We start from the raw sequence: 19,631 nt of genomic DNA, 5'->3' as shown, positions 1-19,631 counted from the left end.
CTTCTTTTCCTAGGGCTCGGAAAGGACAATCTTCCATTCAGCAGAACTAACAATTCTGCTATCCATGAAGTGACAGGTTCAAAGACTGTCTTGACAGTCAGCAGGGTCAGAAATGTGAATGAGAGAGAAGCGCGAGGCCATGCAGTCCAGCGCTTGCCTTGATATTCAGGGGAAGGCATAAAATACTCAGTGTCGAAGTCATGACATTTTTATATTGAGAACAGCTATTTTAGAGGATGCTGAAGGGTTGTCATGGTTCCTTTGACCTCTCTATAGCAGGACTGCGAGAACAAAGAGAACATACAGATCAGACCGATTCAATAGAAGACTTTCCATTAATTTTTATGGCATCTGAGGGTTGAGTCATTAAGCTATGCGGCTTTACAGACAGAGTTACAAAAATAGATCTAATAAAACTGTGTCAAGCTCTCTGCAGCACAGTTAAAACAGTTCTAGATTCTGTACAATAAGCAGAATGCACAATGGTAGTTTGATATAAAAGCTTTTGCAGCAGTTATCTGAAATAACCGATACAGCCCACTGAGTTCAGAGCACAGTCACCCTAGACCCAGAACTTTATATTAAAACTACAGAGCTATGTAAGCTTTTTCTAATATATATATGAAACATTGCCCTGTCTTTATATCAAAACAAACTATTCCCCTTTTCAAAATTGTGCAAATGAAGTGTTTCCTTCACCATCAGCACCATAATCCTTTTCCCCTTCACTTTTCACTGTAAAGCCCTGAAGTCTTTGCCAAGAAGATATAACAAAGCATCTCTGGAAAAGCGTTCTCAATGTGATTTACGTTTTCCCCCTCTGTAAATTAAAATCAATTTGAAAGCACGCTACTGGGATCCCTCTCTCTGGCATGCAACCAAGGAAGTCCTCTATGTAAAAAATAAAAATATGTGTGTGTATATATATGCATGCTAACGAAAAGGTTGTACCTATGCAGATGTACATTCCAACATACTTAAAAAGTAGGTATTTATCACAAGTAGAACCAGCTCCTTCACATGCTCATTATCTTGACAGACAAGATTACATGCAAATTTATTCATGAAAAGTTACTTCAAAGCACCCTTACTGTCCAGCTTGCCTAATAACAGCATATTATCTTCTATCCTCCTTTCCCCAAGGTGATCTCCACTAAGCTCATCAAAATGTAACTCAAAACTCTTGTCTGCTCTGATACCTGCCAGGCCACCATTACCCACCAGGCTGGTCAGCAGTCAGGCACAGGTTATCATTACCAGCTTGTAAAGCAGAATAAGTTAACAACTCCTTAAGCCGTGTAATAGCTGCACCTGACATCACCTCTCATTAGTTTTGTTTCCCTTGCTCTTACTGCCTCCTTCTTTTGCACACTGTGTTTGCTGAGGCTTTTTTCTCAAATTGAGTGGAAATGTGCCTTTTCATGCACACCAGCTGCAGTGGGCTTCTATCCTGACACTTGGCGCAGAAACAAATGGCAAGACTTAAGCAATGAACATATATGTGATTAAAGCACCATTAAGGAGATGGAGACATATTTGTTTCAGAATCAGGAAGTTTAGCATATGTTATGGGGTGGCTTCATGTTTAAGTTAGAATCTAATGAAATAGATATGCAAAACCCAAACATCTTAAGTAGATGAAGTAAATCTTTATCTCGGTGAGCTGGACATATCAACTGCAATAGCGAAGGAGTTCTCATTAAAATTTGTATCTTTTCTTTATACTTAGTAGTAACACAGTAGGACAAAAACAAATCTTCTGTGACATTTGGGTCTACATAACTTGGGTGTGAGCAAATCGTTAAAACAGTAGCCTGAAAAAAAACTAAACAGAAAACATGTAAAGACAAAAAAAAAGGGGGGGGGGGGGGATATTTAAAGTCAAAACAAACTGAGAAGGCAACATTATCTCAGGACAACTGCGTAAGCTCAGCAAGTCTGGTTTACAGTGTTTCCCAAGGTCTTAAAGTCACATGGTAGATTCAGAGAAAGCAAACTTTGGTCATGTTTATGTCCAAGTTTTACTACAAAAAGCATAGTCAAAACTGATTTCTACTTCATACCAGTAATCACTATGGGGCATTCCCTTATAGATAGATGTATTGGTGAAACACAATAAAACAGTAAAACGCCCTAATCTAAGTCACTGAGATCCTATCTAACAATAGTCCACTGTATGAAATAATGGTGTCATTTTCAACTGAGGGGAAAAAAAAAAGTCAGAAACTACCATAAAGGGTTTCACTATAAACATACTCCTAGGAGTATGCTGAGAAGTATTTGAAGCGTGATTTTATTTTAGGAATAGGAAATTATTTCTCTACTGTTTTTGCAACTCTATTTATCTGTAAATCAACGTCCATTCACGAACAACATCCAGAATATTAATACTATCTACTGGTACACTAATATTCTGCTCCTATATGGGATTTTATTCTAACCTAATCCTTTTATCCTATAAATGAAGTATCTTATCAACATCATAAAAAAAGCATAAAAAAAGAAAGCACTTACTACACTTTGGATTTGTGAATCTCTATTGCATCAACACATGGCAGTAAAACCTTCATAGTACCCTATACCTTACATATTTACTGCTCAAATTAATTCTTGCCTGAGACACAACATACGCTGGTTCCTAACAGGTACATGCATAAGGGGCATAACAATAATATCAAATATAATCGTCACCATGCTACCCAAGGCAAGACAATTGGTTGTTTACTAAAATAGTTCTTTATCCAATTTGGGGGTCCTTAAATAGCTTCTCCAAATAAAATGCACTAAATTTGTTTTGGCCCATGGAATGTCCCCGCTCCTGACACTAAGAAGCTCTTACAATCTGTAGTTTCTTTGTGGAAGAAATGGTATTTCATTCTGCCTTGTGCTAGGTGCTGTATAAAAGCCGCAGTGACAGTGACAAGTACCTACTCTGACTTTTGCTCCTCTCTTCCATTTTTCCAAATGTCACGGTAGTAGAGAATAACCATCTCTATCTTAAACTTTTCACCAGGACAGTTTGGCACAAGCAGGACATACCTTGCCCAGAAAAAAGAAAGTTCACTCAAAAACCCCTTCTTATCCTTCTTTCTGTTCCCCCTGCCCCTTTCGCTTGCTTCTTCAGTGCACCACTGTGTGCTCCTTGCCCCTTTATTTCTACTTCTCTGGGTTTGGGGTTCCCTCCCCAGCCTTTTCGAGAGGCAGGACTGAGATCCTGACCGGGTCTCCTGCCTGGCCCTCCCAAAGGACCACAACTTCCCCCAGCCCACTGAAACCTGGTGGTACTGGTTTCGGGGATGCACCAATAAAGGAGGAGAGCCCTCCGTGCCTTCCCTAATTTCTCACCACCTCAAGCAGCCAAACCATGCACTGGACCTTCCCCCCCCAGCTACAATTACTGGAGAGTGGAAGAGAAAGCCCAGCCCTCTCCCGCTCCGCTGGGAAGCCAGTGCCCAGGAAAGCCCAGTGGGGATGCGGTCGCCCCAGGTTTCTTCTGCCTGGACAAGCCTATCGCCTCACCTGCACTTACATGGCAAGAACTACAGGGCAGCACTGCGCCTTTATTCATGCGGCACCCAGCTCAGCGATGCGCATTCCAATGTTTAGAAATGCTACTACGCTATTACGAAGTTGGGTGTGACAGTAAGCACAATTACTTATTCCTCCCTGCGCCATTTAAGAGGCTTACTTCCAAGAGACAGGCACTCTCCTGCTACCCATGTGAAGGTTTTGGAAAGGGGGAAAGGGAATCTTGGATATCTGCCTTTACCCCAAAATCCAGCTTCACAAAGCATGAAAAAAATACTGTTCTGCACACCAAGGCACGATAGGGGTGTCTCCTCTGTTTTGGGAGTAGATATGGAAGTTGGCTATCCTGGTTGCTGTGGCCAGCGGTACAGCCCTTGATTTACTGCTGCAAGCGCAGAGGGCAGCCTAGCTGTCACCTGTGGAAAACCAGAATGTTGACATTTAAACCGCTTTCTCAAACTCTACTATTTTTCTATTTTTTCCTGCTAGAAATTCAGCAGCTTGCAGCCTGGAGGATACACCCAACGTTTCTCCGAACCCAGGGACTAACCTCGCCTTCACTCCTACCGCTTCCTGACGGGCTGTCTTTTATCAGGAAAGGAAACAACCGTAATTGAGCATGGCAGCAATCCATGTTTCCCCACATAATCTTAGCAACAGAAGAAATGGTTTCCTGTAGCTGCTGTAAGCAAGCTGCGCCCAGGCCCCCCCTCACTGATGCCGCCCATCCCGCCTGCCCGTGCTCCCCCCGCAAACCCCCGCTTCTGCAGGGACCGGGTGCCCGCCGCTGGCATAGGTGCAGAGGGGTTCCCAGTCTTCAGTGGCATTAACAAGCTAGCTTAAATAGACACCCCGCATTCATACAAATAACGTAAAACCAGAAAGACAACTCTGCCCTGAAGCACTTCAGTGAAACCTCAGATTTGACTCTAGCAGGGCTACGGCGCTGTTAACACACTCTCAACCACTGTAGGTAGCAATACAGATGAACTAAATATAAAGCTGCTCATGCAAAACTTCATGGCAGTGGGCTCAGGTTTTTTATCGCCTTAACTAAGTATCTTGAAGTCTCTTTGGAGAGTGTTTTATTTAGGAGCAGTAATGCATAGTTATCAAGGGGTTTCAGTTCATTTAATTAAGTTGAATACAATTACACTCCAGTGGGTCTTAAAAATGCAAGAATCTATTTAAATATTATTTAGATGCATATCTTTTAACTACCAGATTGCACAGGGCTTCATGTTTATATCAATTAGGGATATCAACCTAGCAATAAGAACTCTACCTCTTGCCAGCTTATAATCCTTTCTACTCTGGGATCTCGTATTTTATTTGCTCATTTCCCTGTATCTGTGTACAGTGAAGATGGGCTTTTTGCATTCCTGTGTGCTCATATTGCTTTATCATTGCCAAAGCGCTTCCTAATTAGGCTAAATAGGCCTCTTACCCAAATAAAAGAGAAGTATTTCTGCTTACCTACAGAGCAAATCCTAGAATCTGGGCTTGAGTAAGCGTGTGGTTGCCTTATCTCCCAGGTGTTTCAAGCACACATTTCTCTGAAGGGGCAACATGCACTTTATTACTTACAGGAACTCCCCAGTAAGCAGGATGCCATGCGCTTGTTCCAAGGGAGTGCTTAAGCCTGTGGGTGCTGTCAGTCCAGTGGCTCTGCCCACGGATGACAGACACGAGGACACGGAATGAAGCTGCATTAGGCAAAGTTCAGCTTGGACATTAGGAAAAGGTTCTTCACCGAGAGGGGGGTCGGTCACTGGAACAGGCGCCCCAGGGAAGCGGTCACAGCACCAAGCCTGTCAGAGTTCAAGGAGCATCTGGACAACACTCTTAGTCGTATGATTTAGTGTTAGATAGTCCTGCGAGCAGCAGGGAGTTAGACTCAATGAACCTTATGGGCCCCTTCGAACTCAAGATATTCTATGATTCTATGTTGCTTTTACTGGAGACTGAACGCATTACTCAAGTGTTGCACATCACAGAGATACACCCCAAACTGAAGCATGAAGCAATCTGAAGAGCTCCATGTGGCTAAAGAGATCATAAAAAGCAGAAGCTGGCAGAACCCCAGTGTCAATAAAGCCTGCAAAATTTGTGTGTCTCTACAAAACCCAGTAGCTTGACTCTGACCGACCCAAGGCCCTGAACCCCAGGCTGAAAGACAACAACTGTACATAAGGACACTTGGACTTGGAAGGTAAGCGAAGTTCTCACTTGAGCAACTTCCCTATGCATAGCAACTTGAAACATCAAAAGGAGAGCATCCCGCTAACTAACCATTTGTCAGGGGAGTTGTCATGCCAAAGAAAAACATCTCACCTAGTTGTAAAAGTGACTGTAACACAAGAAGAAAGTCTCAGATGACGGAGTTTCCTCGCAGACTCTGCTTCTGAGATGAAAGAAGAGACTGCAGTCTCAGGGAACACCAAACCATGAACCCACAAGAGCAGCAGGACAACCTATGTACCAGGATATATCTGAAGCACCACAAAAACAGCAGGGAGCTCTCTGAGCAAAAGGAATATGTTACACCACTTCTCACAGTATGCACCATTATCAGTTTCAAATGAAAGCATGTACAGTAAATAAGCTGCCTCATGCATAAAGTATCAGGACTTGAAGGGAAACAAAGATTTTGCTGTATGACTCTCTCAAGGAGAAAGGAGAATCACGCATCTTCAGATGTGGCGATCTCTCCAAAGCTTGAGAGGTACAACCCGAAATGCAAAGGCTGGTTCAGAACGAGTTACATGTGAACAGGGAGTCAGGGCATCAGACTGTCTCTAGTGAAATGGTAAATCGCACTCTCATCCTTAGCCTGTTGTAGCTAACCAGCCCTCTGCTACAAATCACCCATTCGAAGCATCTGCTGGTAATACCCAAATGGCATACTTTTACATGACTCAGACACACATCAATGGTTACCCACCTATAGTCTGTACTTGTCTTCAAGCAAAATCAAAACAAGGGGCAAGACACAAAGGCTTACTTTGCTCTCTGACATCCCCACTCAGCACCTGGAGTGAGCCCTGTCATTTCTGAACCGGGCTTAGAACTCCATTATTTACTTCCCACACGCTCCCAGCCCATCCACACCGTCCGGCCACCTCCTCTGGGCCTCCCCGAAGCCAGCCTGCGTGCTGACCTTCCCCTGCCAAGGTCCCTGCGCGCACTCCAGCCGCTTCCTGCCGCGAAGGCGGCAATTCTTCCTCTCACACGATACTCCTAAATCCCTCTTCCTAGCAGTTGCAAGTTACCCTTCTCAGCTGGGACTCTCTTTTCGCCTTTCTAGCCACAGAAATACAATTCTGGACACTGAGTCACTGCACCTCCATCCTTTGTCATCCTCCGTTTCCTCTTTATATGAGAGGTATTTTCCTGAGAGAGGCATGAGACTGGAGAAAAAAAAACCCTCACTGCTTTTTTTTTTTAATTTTTTTTTTTAAACTGCTGAAACCCATACATCAACATCTACCTAAGAAAGGCAGAAGGGCCAGAGAGGAGCTAACATACCTTTTTACCCTCCTCCCCTCTCTTTTTCATGGCAGTTTACAAAATAAACAACTATCTGTAAGCATTTTGCAGTAGTTGTAATTAGGTTTGGCAGATGAAAAATGAAAATTTTTACAATCTTTTCTATTCTAAGTATATTTGAGACGAGGATTAAAAACCACAAGTAACTTGGCAAAGATTACTCAAAGAAAGTACTGTTCCATCAGAGAGAAAAAGCAACACTGAGAACATCCACCTCTTTCTTTTCTTTCAATTTTGGTAATTAGGAACTGAACCTCCACACTGACCAAACCCAATGAGACTCATCATGAGTAGGTCTGTAACAATGATATGCAGAAGCATCCCTTTCCCTTCTCATTCATGCATGAACACGCACCATATGCGGTAGGAAGCTAGCTGTTCTTCATCTTCATGCCAATATTTTGATTAAGTCCTTGACCTTATGTTCTCTGTTAACTTCCTGAGTTTAGATAGCTATCATGCAAAGCTTAGGTTTTACAAAGTTTATCCATCTGCACATACATACTCACTCCCGGACACAAAATCTAAACAACACATTGCTGGATCTGGGCTGAGCAAGAAACAATATACCCCACTGAGCCGACACATCCCAGTATCCCTTCAATTTGGTACACAACAGAACACGCCACCAGAGTGGAGGAGGACGACACAGGATTAGACTCCATTTCATGCCTCATTACAAAATGCTCAGAATAAAGGTAGCTGTAATTAAAGAAGAAAACAGAATTCTTAAGGACTGAGAACCATCTTGGACTACTTATAACCGAGCAGTCTCCAGTGATGAAACAAGAAATAAAATAGACCTTTCCCCCAAACCTCTGCAAACAACGAACAGGACACATCATCACAAAATGAAATATAACAGAAAATATGCATCTTTCAATTTGTATTTGTACAGTGCACAGCAAGCAAGGTAGGAACTTCCACATACAAGCTGCAACACTGACAGAGAAATTTGGATAATCAAGAAGAGACACCAGGAATTTGCCATTTTCCTCTATAAGGAAAACACAACCTCAGAGAAACTGAAAGTATGGTATGTAAAAACAGAGAAAAACGTCCAAAGAATTTGCCATGTACAAAGATTCACAACATGCCCCACCAGCAGAAAATCTGCCTTTTCTCAGCCCTTTTTCTCCCGAGAAATGAAAACAGACCAACCTAAGGAAACACGTCCAGCGGGGGAAGAGAGAGAGAGATGCCTGCTATTGGAGCCACACCAGTGCTCCAGCGGCGCAGGGACATCAGTGCCTGTGTGCCCTCACTGCGGTACCTGGAGCTACCTCTGCTGTCAACATTTTTCAAGGGATATAAGCAGCCTGCGCACAGCCTGATCTTACTTCCACCAAAATCAGGGGCAAATTGCAAGTGACCTCAAGGAAAGCAGGAACACAAACAGCTTCTGTGGTGGAGATCCCTCATTGTGTTTGCTGTGCTGAAAAAAACCCCACATTTATATGCAAGAGATAGCACAAAGCAAATACCTGTTCTGAGCCTATTTAGTCCTCAGTCTGACATGAAGCATCATGTAAATCCAACGAAGAACAGGTCAGAAACCAGCCAACATGGCTTAGTGCCACAAGTCCTAGCATCCCTGCTCCACTGCCCATCAACTGCTCTACTTCTTGGTATTCCCAATGCGACAGTTGACCATGAGCTTTTGTTTGCTTGCTCAACTAGAGATTTCCTCACCTTACCAGTTTTTTTGGTTTTGAAATACAGTCTATTACTTTATTATCAGATTACATAACTGATAAAATGTTGCACATGGAAATTGTTCTCCCCAACTTTTGTATAAAACATGACATTCCCGCAACACACTCAAGCATTGAGTTTTTTAAGTGTAAACATATAATAATCTTGAAGTTGGAAACCTGAAGACAGAAACCATGACTGACATACAACATGCAGCCTGCCCATGCCTTTTTCTGTTTTACAATGGTTATTTATGAATTCTAAGGTGGGAAAGGAGCCTAATAATGGAGTGGAAATCACAACCTGCAAGTTGTGGTGTATATTATGTATGAATACAAATACTTATGTATAAAACATAAGTTTTCTTATTTTCATCCTCACAGAGTATACATTTCAGTTTAAATGCAAAGCATTTATTGTCAGTTTTCAGAGCTACTGCACTAAGCTGGCCAAACACTGAAAGCTCCAAAACTCACAAGTATTAAAAATTATTCTGTATAACTGAAGGCTACATTTAAGTCTATGCAGTGATATTGATAACTATGAAATACGTCTAACAGGGATGGTGAAAAGAGATGAGCTTCAATTTAGCAGTAGAAAGTAACTATCTTCAATTTGCATTCCATCCCTAGGATTGCACTAGAAATTGCTGGTGTAAAAAACCCTTTCAGCTGAGTTGGAATACATGGGAAGGTCCTGCTAGAAGACTGCAAGCACAAAATCTGAAGAGGATGAATGTGTTTCAGAACTGTAACAGATACAGATAAACAGAGATCATAGACAGAACACAAAGACCCAAACATCTTCCCAGTTGTAAGTGCATAAAAACCAGATTCTACAGAAATGACATATCACATCCAGAGGTATATATTATGACTGTTAAGATATTATTCTGGCAAGCAAAATACCTTAAAATTCCAAAATGCCTTTTTCCTGAAGTGCAATGTAATGCTATGCAATCAGCCCTAGCACATGTTTTCACCCAAGCTCCAGCCGTGGATGTACACTCACTGAAAGGACTTTTAGCAGTGCCACCGTGGTGCAATGAGCTCTCATGGTAAGTGTTCTCAAATCCATTTTTTCCTCCATCGAGTTAGACTGAGGTTACAGTCGAGCAGAGAACAAGCTCTGCACAGCAGGGCTGACTTGGTGCTGGCATTGGAAGGACCAGGAGGCTCAACTCATCTGAACTTGTGAAGGAATGACAAAAGTTTTTTCCTTTCTTGTTGAAAACCTACAGGGCCATACTCTGCTCCAGTATAAATAAACTTTGGCCCTTAGGCTCATGAAGTTTTTACATAAACAGGGCAGAAATTAGACCCTTTATCTTTTGTTCTTTTCTTCATCTTTTGTTTCCATCATACCCATCAGCACTGCACAAAGCATCTTCAGTTCCAAGCAAAAGGGTTAGGAACATCCCACAATCAAGAGATTGCTCATGTACTCTCGATTTAATATTGTAACAAGCATGGTACTGTTTTCACTACCATCTACTGACTCTCGTCACACTCACTGCAAAGCTTTCAAAGTACTGCTTTTATTATTGCATTAAATAGTTACCTAATCTCCTTTACGCACACACTCCCACACGCATAGAATATACTGAAGGTGGAGAAAGCTATGTTATAAAATTTTAGCATGCTGTTACCAAAGAGCAAAAAGCATTGTATTACCACCACAAATACAGTGACAATAATGAAACAGAAAAGGATGTATTTATGTTCATGATAATTATATTACCATGCTTGTAAGCTTCAATGTGTGTTTACCCATGCACAGAACCACCACCATATTTTTTTTCCATCTGGAGATCTGATCACGTAAACTGATCTCAATAGCATATCCCCATGTTCATGCAGGGCCACAGGCAAATCAAATCACCAAAATCTAATGGGCTTGAGGCAGAGCAGACCCACAAGAGCGCTCCAACCAGATCACGACATGGATATTAGGAACCAGTTCTCCAATGTATTGTATGACTTTCCATAAAAAAGCCTGAAAGTGTGATTTATAAATCATTGTTTTATTATATTCTTAAGCTTGTGCATCTAATTTTCCAGTTATACCCTGCTTAAAACTGTTTTCCAGATAGGTTATACAATCCTCAATCTCAAACTCTTCAGAGGAAATGTGCATCTAAAACTAGTATGTAGCTCAAAAATGCTTATCCAGGTGTCATTAAAACTTAAACCATTAAGTACTCTATTATACTAATCTTAGTTCAAATAAAAATAGTACATTATAACTCTGTGCTTCAAAACATGGCAGTAGACACGAAAGGTCTGCTATTACCTTAAGCCAGGAAAAATGTTCCCCTCACCTCAAGAGGATCAAAGCAGAGCCAGCGTGCCCACACCTGACCCACACCACAGCTACTGCAGTGTGGTAGGGGCTGCTCCTTTTATTTTTGGAGTATTTTCCATAATGGAAATCTGTGTTGTGAACTCCTGGGTTCAAATGTGTTTCAGTGAACTATGTGGTAATTTTTTTCCTGACAATGGGACAGTTAAGTCTCTTGATGACAGTGAGAAATAAAAGCCCTTCATATCTCTTTATCTAATCACACAACACGCGTCTACGGAGAATACGCTTTTACAGTAGAAACTTAATTTTTATGGACTTGCATATATTAAACCCAGTTCCTTCTTTTTGTTCATTTCCTCATGAAAAACCTGGAATCCAAATTCCTGCAAAGCCACCTCAGCATTCCCACAGTCTCAACAACCACCTTCCTCCTCCCACCGCCAATAATGGCAACAGACAAAGCAGCAGGTTCATTAGCAATCGCCTGCATCACGTAATCACAAATTAGAAAATTATTAGCAGCACTTTATGTTAAAACAGGTATTGTGACACATCTCTTTGCTGGGTCACTGCAAAGTAGTTCTTAATCATCCTGTGTTACTGAACCTCCTAAAGTCTGAGCACAACATGGGCTCTACAACCATTAATATTGTGACAATGGGGTTAGTAGAAAAGGAGAAAGCCTGTGCTGCTGCGTGAAGGAAAGCTACAACCAGAGACTCCAAATGACGGAGGGAAACCCAGGAAGGCACAGGCAGCAGGGCTGGGCGCACCGGCATCCTCTCCTCTACCATGCCACCTCTGGAAGGCAAAAAGTCCTGAAGGAGCCGAGCCCAGGGCCAAAGCTGGAGCAGTTCAGCTGGGGTCTGGAAGGACGGGGAAGTCCTTTCTCCCCTCGCACTCAAACTCCCTTGCCCTGGGCACTGCCCCTTTCATCCGTCCCTCGGCTCTGCACCGTGTCCAGCAGTGACCCCACTCTGCTCACGGGGCCTAATTTCTCTGCTCCTCCGTTTGCACAGCATCTCGTGCAATCAGTGCTAATTTACTTGCTTTCTAGACAGCATCAGAATAAGTTAATCATTATCTAGTCCTGTAAAACGTCAGTTGCTGCAAGATACGCACTAAAAATAAGAGCTTTTCACCTGGCTACGGAAAATGGTAACCAATGTGTGTAGCATAATACATTGCATTCCACATAATAAAATTCCTTGAAGTGCTCGTTGTCCTGCATGTGCAACACTTTTCCATTTTCCACACCAATTTTGACATTTTCTTTCTGATTAGAGACTGCCATTTTTTCATATCCGCAAAAGGAAGGAGGCACCATTACAGGCAAACTCTGGCAATCTGGTATTCCACCGCTCTTAAAAGACTGAGAGAGCTTGGTTGATTGACTTTCAAAATGTGAGTAAATATGAGGAAAAAGAGTATTTCCACATATTGATAATGGAGCTGGTATTCACAGCAAACCAGCAACACAGTGGAAAAGAAAATGTTATCACCAAGATTCAAGTTTACCTTAAATTTATGGTTATTCTCTAGTAAACAGCAGTTCATAGCAGACATAGAACAGGTATATAAAAATCTTCCCTACTTTTTCCTCTGCAATTCAAAGGCCAGGGAAACCTCGAGTTTGTTTTCAAGAAAGAACGAAGAGGGCACCAGAACCAAAGCCTCTTATCATTCCTGACTGCATAGGGTCCTGTGGGGACTAAGCTCTCTGATGGAGACATCTGTTTTATGTGGCCTGACATGCAAGAAAAAGCCTAGACCAAAGGTTATCTCTATGAGCTGTCTTTTTTCATAAAAGCATTAGCATTGCTAGGTGCAACACAGCATGGAGATGAGAGGGAAAGGAGATGCAACAGGTTAAGTTTAAAATATAAAACTGAATCCAACACCTAAACTGGCAGTCACTCTCTGTTTTGATTTCTTTATTTGAAAGGAAAATACACTCCATGGTTTTGTAAAATAGAAAAAACAATACCTGCTAGTTTGAAAAGCAGAGGCCAGGCCTTCTGGGTTCATCCTTGCTGTTGCAACTGGGATATGCTTTAAAAATGCACTCCAAAGTAGAAGTCGGAACAAAAATGTTTTGAATCAGAATGTCCCAAACTGTTTTTTGAGCTAATTACACAGTGCCACAGCCATTTTGCCGACACGTCAATAAAAATCAGAAAAAAACGAGTACATTGCATTTTCAAAAGCACATTCTACCTGGAGTAGCTAGTTGGTTGCCTGTGCTTTTCCACAGAACCATGCTGAGCACCGATGGCTTCAGCTGGAGTGGCCTCTCGGTGCCAAGCAGGCATCAGAGAAATAGAGTCACCTGAAGGAGACACTGGGAGAGCAACGGACTACAGAAATTTCCACGGGAGGTCACAGCGAACTAACAATGGTTTAAGGAAGAGCAACCCTGGGAGAAATCCACAGCTGGTGTGAGCTGCCACAGCTCCTCCTGGCAGTCCTCTGACTGCTTTTATCGGTCAGGGATCTACTTCCCCGATCTCTCCAGATATCCAGGCTCCCTAGCTTAACATCAAATGCCTCTCCCCAAAGTATGTTAGCCAGTATGTAATTACATGTTATCACAGTAGTATTATCAGCTGGCGTCTTTCTCTCTTTCAGTTTGTTTCTTTATTATTTTGATAAGAAATTCCAATCGTCACTGAAACACAGAGAGCAAGATAGGTTATATATGTAAATATTAGGGCTCCCAGTACAAACCCAAGTGAGCTTTACTGTCCTCAAAATACTCTGTTCTCTTTAGCTAACAGCAGACGGTGGGAAAGCACTGTTTTCTCTTAGTATAACTGCAAAATATTATCGAAAAATAAAGAATTTCCTTTTTTTCAGCTTTTATAATTGATTCAAGTTTGAAACAAGAAACTATCTATCACTTTGAAATAAAAGGCTAGAAAGACTTCTAATGTCATTGCATCTCTTGCAAGTTCCTCTATCTTTTGCATCTTGGCCATTGAAGACAAAAACTCTTCACACAAATAGTTTTCTTTAGTGAAATCCCTGCTCTATCAACACTGACCAGAGTTTTGCCAGTAATTTTATTAATGTCAAGATTTGACCCAGATACCTGTTCCAGCCATGCTATGCAAGAAGGAAGAACATCCCATAAACAAGACAGACACTAGAATGTCTTCCCTGTACTAAGGTCAATAGCCCATGTTTTGAAAGCACATCTTTAAAAGAATAAAGTTCATGATTTTCACTTCGTATTACGATTTGTTCTCAGATCTGATCACATACAAACCTTCAGACTCTTAGCAGCAAAGAGCTTGCTATCATTGCATCAATACGTGATGCTGTGTCAAAAATATCCCTTTTTATGGTGTTGAGTCTGGGGGGATGCAGAGGATTTCTATATTACTACTCATGATCCACCTACTGCAGTCTCTCTCTAAAACCTTAATAGACTTCCACCATCCATTGCTGCTTCAAACACTACAAATTGTAATTAACCAGTACATTCCAACATGTGCTTGCTACAGACTAAGCAAAAGCTTTTAAGTATAATTATGTTATCTACTGAGCTCCATTAACAGCACAAATAGCTCTGAGGTGCTTATACCACAGCTGCACCTCTGAAATATTTCATTAGAATAAGTGCAAAAGGGAAAAGTAGCATTTACTTCAGCAAAATCCCAGTACAGCTGCAAGTACACTCAGTATTTGTCAAGTATAGAGAGAGTTATTATGTGACTTCAAAGTCCGTAAAATATAGTGCTTACAAGCAGCACTTGAAAAGTATTTGCTTCCCCTCCGGACCTGGGATCTGCCATCACAGGTTCCTGCTAATGAGGTCCTATTTTAAGGAACTTAACTGAATGTACACAAACAATAAAATATATTTATCCACTAAGTGAGAGGGGCTCTATTTATACTTTAAGTAACTACAGTACCAAAATACCAGCTGGCCTGACTTCCATGGCCTCTCCTCCTAAACCTGCACCTAGAGGAGACACCACCATGACCACCACCGTGCCCTGCAAGGCTTCCAGCAGGGTCAGTGGGAGGAAGGCGACACCTTCCCCTCCTCCTCCCCACTGCTGTAACTCCTCAGCATGAGGAGGACAGAATCAGGCATTTCATCATTTTTACAAAGAACATCTTTTTCACCGTAAGGACGGCGAAGCTGTGGAACAGGCTGCACAGAGAGGTTATGCAGTTTCTGTCCCTGGAGGTTTTCAAGACCCGACGGGATAAAGCCCCAAGCAACCTCACCTGGCCTCAGCGCTCCCCCTGCTTCAGCTCAAGGTCGGGCTAGATGCCGCCTGAGGTCCTTTCTAACCTGCATCATCCTACGATCATTGCTTAAGAATGCAATTTTCTCTCTCTCATTCGATCAACAAACTTTTCATGATCACCTTTCTTAATTGCATTGTAGTTTTCCCCTCCCAAGACCCTGGCTCTCCTCTCCTGCCTCTTCCCCCCTGCTAGTGCGTTCCTTTGGTTGCAGGGCCAACTTAGCCAGCCTACTGCTGCACCGACTTCTTCGTTCATAGAGCCATTCCCAGTGAATCACTCCAGCATCTACCTCTGTGCTCCCTAGATGTTTTGCATCGTGAATTACTGTGAATCCCAGGAATTTAAGACTCATACTCTCGCTTCATTGACAACACCGAAGAAGTAAGCCAGCTCTGCAGGCCACTGTTGTGGCCTCATGGACCACGAGCAACCATCCACAGACTTCCATTTGGAAGCCACAAATCTAGTTTACTGTTTGTTTGCCTGTCGCAGCACAGGTTTGAAAGGGACAAAGCTCTGTGTACCGCAAAGATGAGCGGTGAAAAAGGCACTGGAGCTACCTCTTCCTCACCTTCAGACAAGGACAGAGCACTAAATAAGTATATATTCATTTCATATTAAGACATATTTTGCAGCCACAAAGACTAGGAACTCTTTAAAAAAACCTAAATCTGAAGAAAGCTGACAACTTGCAGTGAAAAGAGCTTCTGTCCTCCCTCAGATAAGTTATAATTTGAGACCCAACATAAGGTTATCCTTCCATATTTTAACCGTGTTGCAACACAAAACACTGCAGTAAGAAAAGATACTAGTGCTGGGTGATATTTGCAACCGATATAAACTAGGAACTAGTTACAAGATGCTTCCTTCCCGTAAAGCAGACCAACTCTAAGACAAATGACTTTAGCTTAGTTTTATTAGAAGACAAATAATTAAATAGCTCTGTTTTCCCAGGAAGGAAACTAGCTTGTACAGCCAGAAGAAACCTATTCCAATTATTAGTGGTGTGAGAATCGGATCTTTTTCTGCACTGAGCTCCAGCGTGCTAGGCTGTTGGTCTGACCTCCTCAAACACTCCTTCCCAGGCATCCAATAGCACTTTCCTCTTACTAAATGCAGTACTGAAACCTGCCAGAAAGAGAGAGAAAGAGACTGTTCATAAAGTACCAACTGTGCGCTTCCTACAAACTGGCAGAACTGACTCTGCTTGCATTCTTAGATTAAAATCATTAACAGTGAAAGAGTGTATGCAGCCGGGTGCTATTAAACCGAATGCCATGTCAACAGAGAATTTCTACGAAGAACAGGAATGAGGCAGGTTTTTTAATCTTACTTTGAGTACTCACAATAAAGTCCATGTGGAGAAAAAAACGCAGCATAAAAAGCTAATTAAATTATCTCTTCAATTCTGTAACACTTCTGAATTTTCCAGAAGGCATTTCTAACAATATTCTTTAACGTCTATTGGTTAAACGTTAACAACAAAAATTAATACGCATCAAGCCTATTCATTTGCTTTTAAAATGAATAAACAGGCACTCCACTGTTGATTACCACGTTCCTCATCACTGGAAAACTGCCAGCTCCAGTACATATATAACATTAGTATTTGTTTTTTTGCTGAGTGGCAGTCCTCTGTGGTAATTATCATCTTCCACCTAAAGTAAATATTATTCTCTCGCTGCAAGTAGAAGTAAAGAATTGACTCTCCCTGTATTTTTACTGTTTGCCGTCCAGTCCATCCTGTCGGTACGCTACGTGCCCACTAAATATAATTCCTTGAGCCCTTGTTACTGGGGCCATCTCTTTTGTTTGTAACCAGTGAATTACGAGGATTAGTCCCTCCTCAGAAGATCACCAGCGCAGAAACTCCACGGGCCGTAACCGAGCAACTCGCTTCCAAAAAACCGTCGGGAATAAGAGCTCCAAAACCGGCACCCGGCAGCACAACGGGGCAGCGCTGCGGGCCGGGCGGCCCTGCCCCGGGGGACACGGGGCTTCACCCGCGCCTGGCGCCGGGACGCCGAAAACACGTGCGTGGAATGCAAAGGCAGCAAGAGACCAGCCTTGCGCCCGAATTCAGCTGAATCTGCCAGCGTGCCGGAGCAACAGGAAACAATGCGCCCATTGACCAGCCTGAACAAGCGCTCCTGGGCGTGTAAACAGACGCGGGGTCCGCTCCGCTCCGGCCAACAACCCCGACCGCAACCCGGCTCCCCAGCGGGGCTCCGCGCCGGGCTCGCGTCTCTCCTACACTGACAGCCCACAAAACTTTCCGCCGAAGCCCCGACGAAAGCGGTCACCGACACGATACGATACTGGGTTTCGCCCACGGAACCGCTCTGCCTGGGACGTCCGAGCCCGCGCGGCGGGGACACTCGCCCGCCGGGGCAGACGCCGCAGCAGGTGCCGGGGAGACCCGCCGTCCCGGCCAGGGCTTCGCCGCCCGCCACCCCCGCCACCGGGGGGTGGGGGGGAGCAGTGCTGGGGAGTCCGCGGCCCGCCCCGTCCCACGGCAGGCTGCCCCCGAGCCCGATGCCGCCCCGGCCCCACTCACCAGGATGCCCATCACGTCGGCCCACAGCTGGGCGAACGCCTCCGACGTGCCGCTCTCCGCCGGGGCGGCGGGGCCGCCCGCCCGCTCCCCCTCCATGCCCCGGCCCGGCCGCCGGATCAACGCCGGCTCCCCGCCGCCGCCGCCGGCCCGCCCCGCCCCGCCATGCCTCGCCCGCCCCGCTCGGCTCCCGGCCCGCCCCGGGACGCCGCGGGCCGTCCCTGCCGCCGCCGCCGCCCCCCCTCAAACTTTCGGCCCACCGACAGGGCGGCCGGCGGTGCCACTGCGGCGCGGCGGGGGCGCCCACCCGGCGGCAAAGCCCCTCCTCCTCCTCCTCCTCCTCCGCCCCCCGCCGCCACCGCCGGCCGGCCCCGCACCCCCCGCCTGCCGGTGGGCTCGCCCGGCGCACGTGGCCGCCCCGGGGCGGCAACAAAGGGCCCCGGCGCCGCCCCGGCCGGGTCCCGGGTCCCGGCGGCCGCCCCCGGCCCGAGAGCCGGGGCCGTGTGCTCGCCGGGGGAGGGGGGGCTCGTCGGTGACCGGCCGTCACCCCGTGCCAGCGCCTCACCTGGACGCCGGGAGCTCCGGCGGCAAAGTCAACAGCGTCGTCTTAGCGCCGCGGGACGAGTAGTCGGGCGGCGGTGCCAGCCGCTCTCGTTACGTGGCCGGCACGGGAAGAGGGGCACGGTTAACTCCGATTTTTGGTTTAAGTACCGGCATCCCATCGTTCTCCTGAGGAGAGGAGAGAGCCGTCGCCGAGTGTATCCTAAAAGGCAAAGCTCTCCTTGGGGAAGCACTGGGGAAGCCCTTCCTCCTTCCATACGTCCTGCTTCCTATCACTTTACCCCCCCACACCCCCCATATTACAGTGAAATTACATAATCACTAATTACAGACACCAACGGGGATGCTTCCACTTCCTAGGAAACAGCCGGGCGCCCATGCACGCAGACACACGCGAGCATACTTGTCGGGGAAGGTACCGTCAGCAGGGTGCCCAAACCCCCTGCCCGCGGGGCGGAAGGATGACCTGACGGGACGGGGCGCTTCTCCCGGCCTGCCCGCTGCATCGCTCCCGCTGGCACCAGCGGCGAGGAAATCCTTCACTCCTCCGTGTCTCCGTGCTCATCCTTAAGCTTTGAAATGGTTAGATGCACCTTGGAACACTACCGTTTCAAGCTGTTGTTTATCGGAGGCACCCGTCTGCACAGGGCTGGGGGGGGAAAGTGGCTTATTTAATGGCTACGCAGCTCTCGCGCACTGGCCGAGCACTTTAAGAGCTCGTATCATCAAGCAGTTAGTAGCTTCTCCAGCATCCCACCAGCCCCGCTTGCTGCCAGGCTGGATGTTACATGCCCTGCACCACCCAAACACCACCCCGGGCTTGGCCTGGCGCCCGCGCTCCCCTCCCAGGCTCTCTGGTCGGCACCGGGGTCCCCCCAGCCCCACAGCTGACAAGGCTCGCACCGACTGCACAGCCCCAGCAGCCTGGAGCAACAAATGATACCATTTGCTAACAGGGCTAAAAATAGTTCTGGAGAAGGCATCGATCAGAAGAGGGGTGGCTGCACTCCTCCTCTTCTCTCCACATTCCCAGCGATGCTCTTTTTTTGTCCTCAAAGCTAAGATTGCTCCTTTTACTTTGGAGGCTGGCACCAGAGAGAAAAGCTGGTCAAAATGCTTCCTTTCTCAGCAGCTGGTATGCAAAGAAAAGGACGAGACTTTTCTAAGCACTGTGTTA

At 45.2% G+C, this 19,631-nt stretch overlaps 1 protein-coding gene across 7 annotated transcripts in view; it reads right to left on the bottom strand.

The window, feature by feature from the left end:
• LOC104316278 (SAM and SH3 domain-containing protein 1-like) overlaps nt 1-19,631 on the bottom strand; it is a 571,787-nt gene that overhangs the window by 110,070 nt on the left and 442,086 nt on the right. Inside the window, exon 1 of one of the 7 annotated variants that reach the window (XM_069786971.1) lies at nt 17,897-18,055. The exons of the other annotated variants lie outside the window; for them this stretch is intronic. Coding sequence (XP_069643072.1) covers nt 17,897-17,992 — 96 coding nt within the window. The 5' untranslated portion in view covers nt 17,993-18,055. Of the gene's footprint in view, nt 1-17,896; nt 18,056-19,631 lie in introns of those variants that run through there. 7 annotated transcript variants of the gene reach the window in all.

The sequence above is a fragment of the Haliaeetus albicilla genome, chromosome 7 (assembly GCF_947461875.1).
Source record: "Haliaeetus albicilla chromosome 7, bHalAlb1.1, whole genome shotgun sequence".
NCBI classification, from domain to species: domain Eukaryota; kingdom Metazoa; phylum Chordata; class Aves; order Accipitriformes; family Accipitridae; genus Haliaeetus; species Haliaeetus albicilla.
The sequence above is the reverse complement of the archived record's forward strand: the minus strand, read 5'-3'. Positions and strand labels throughout refer to the sequence as shown.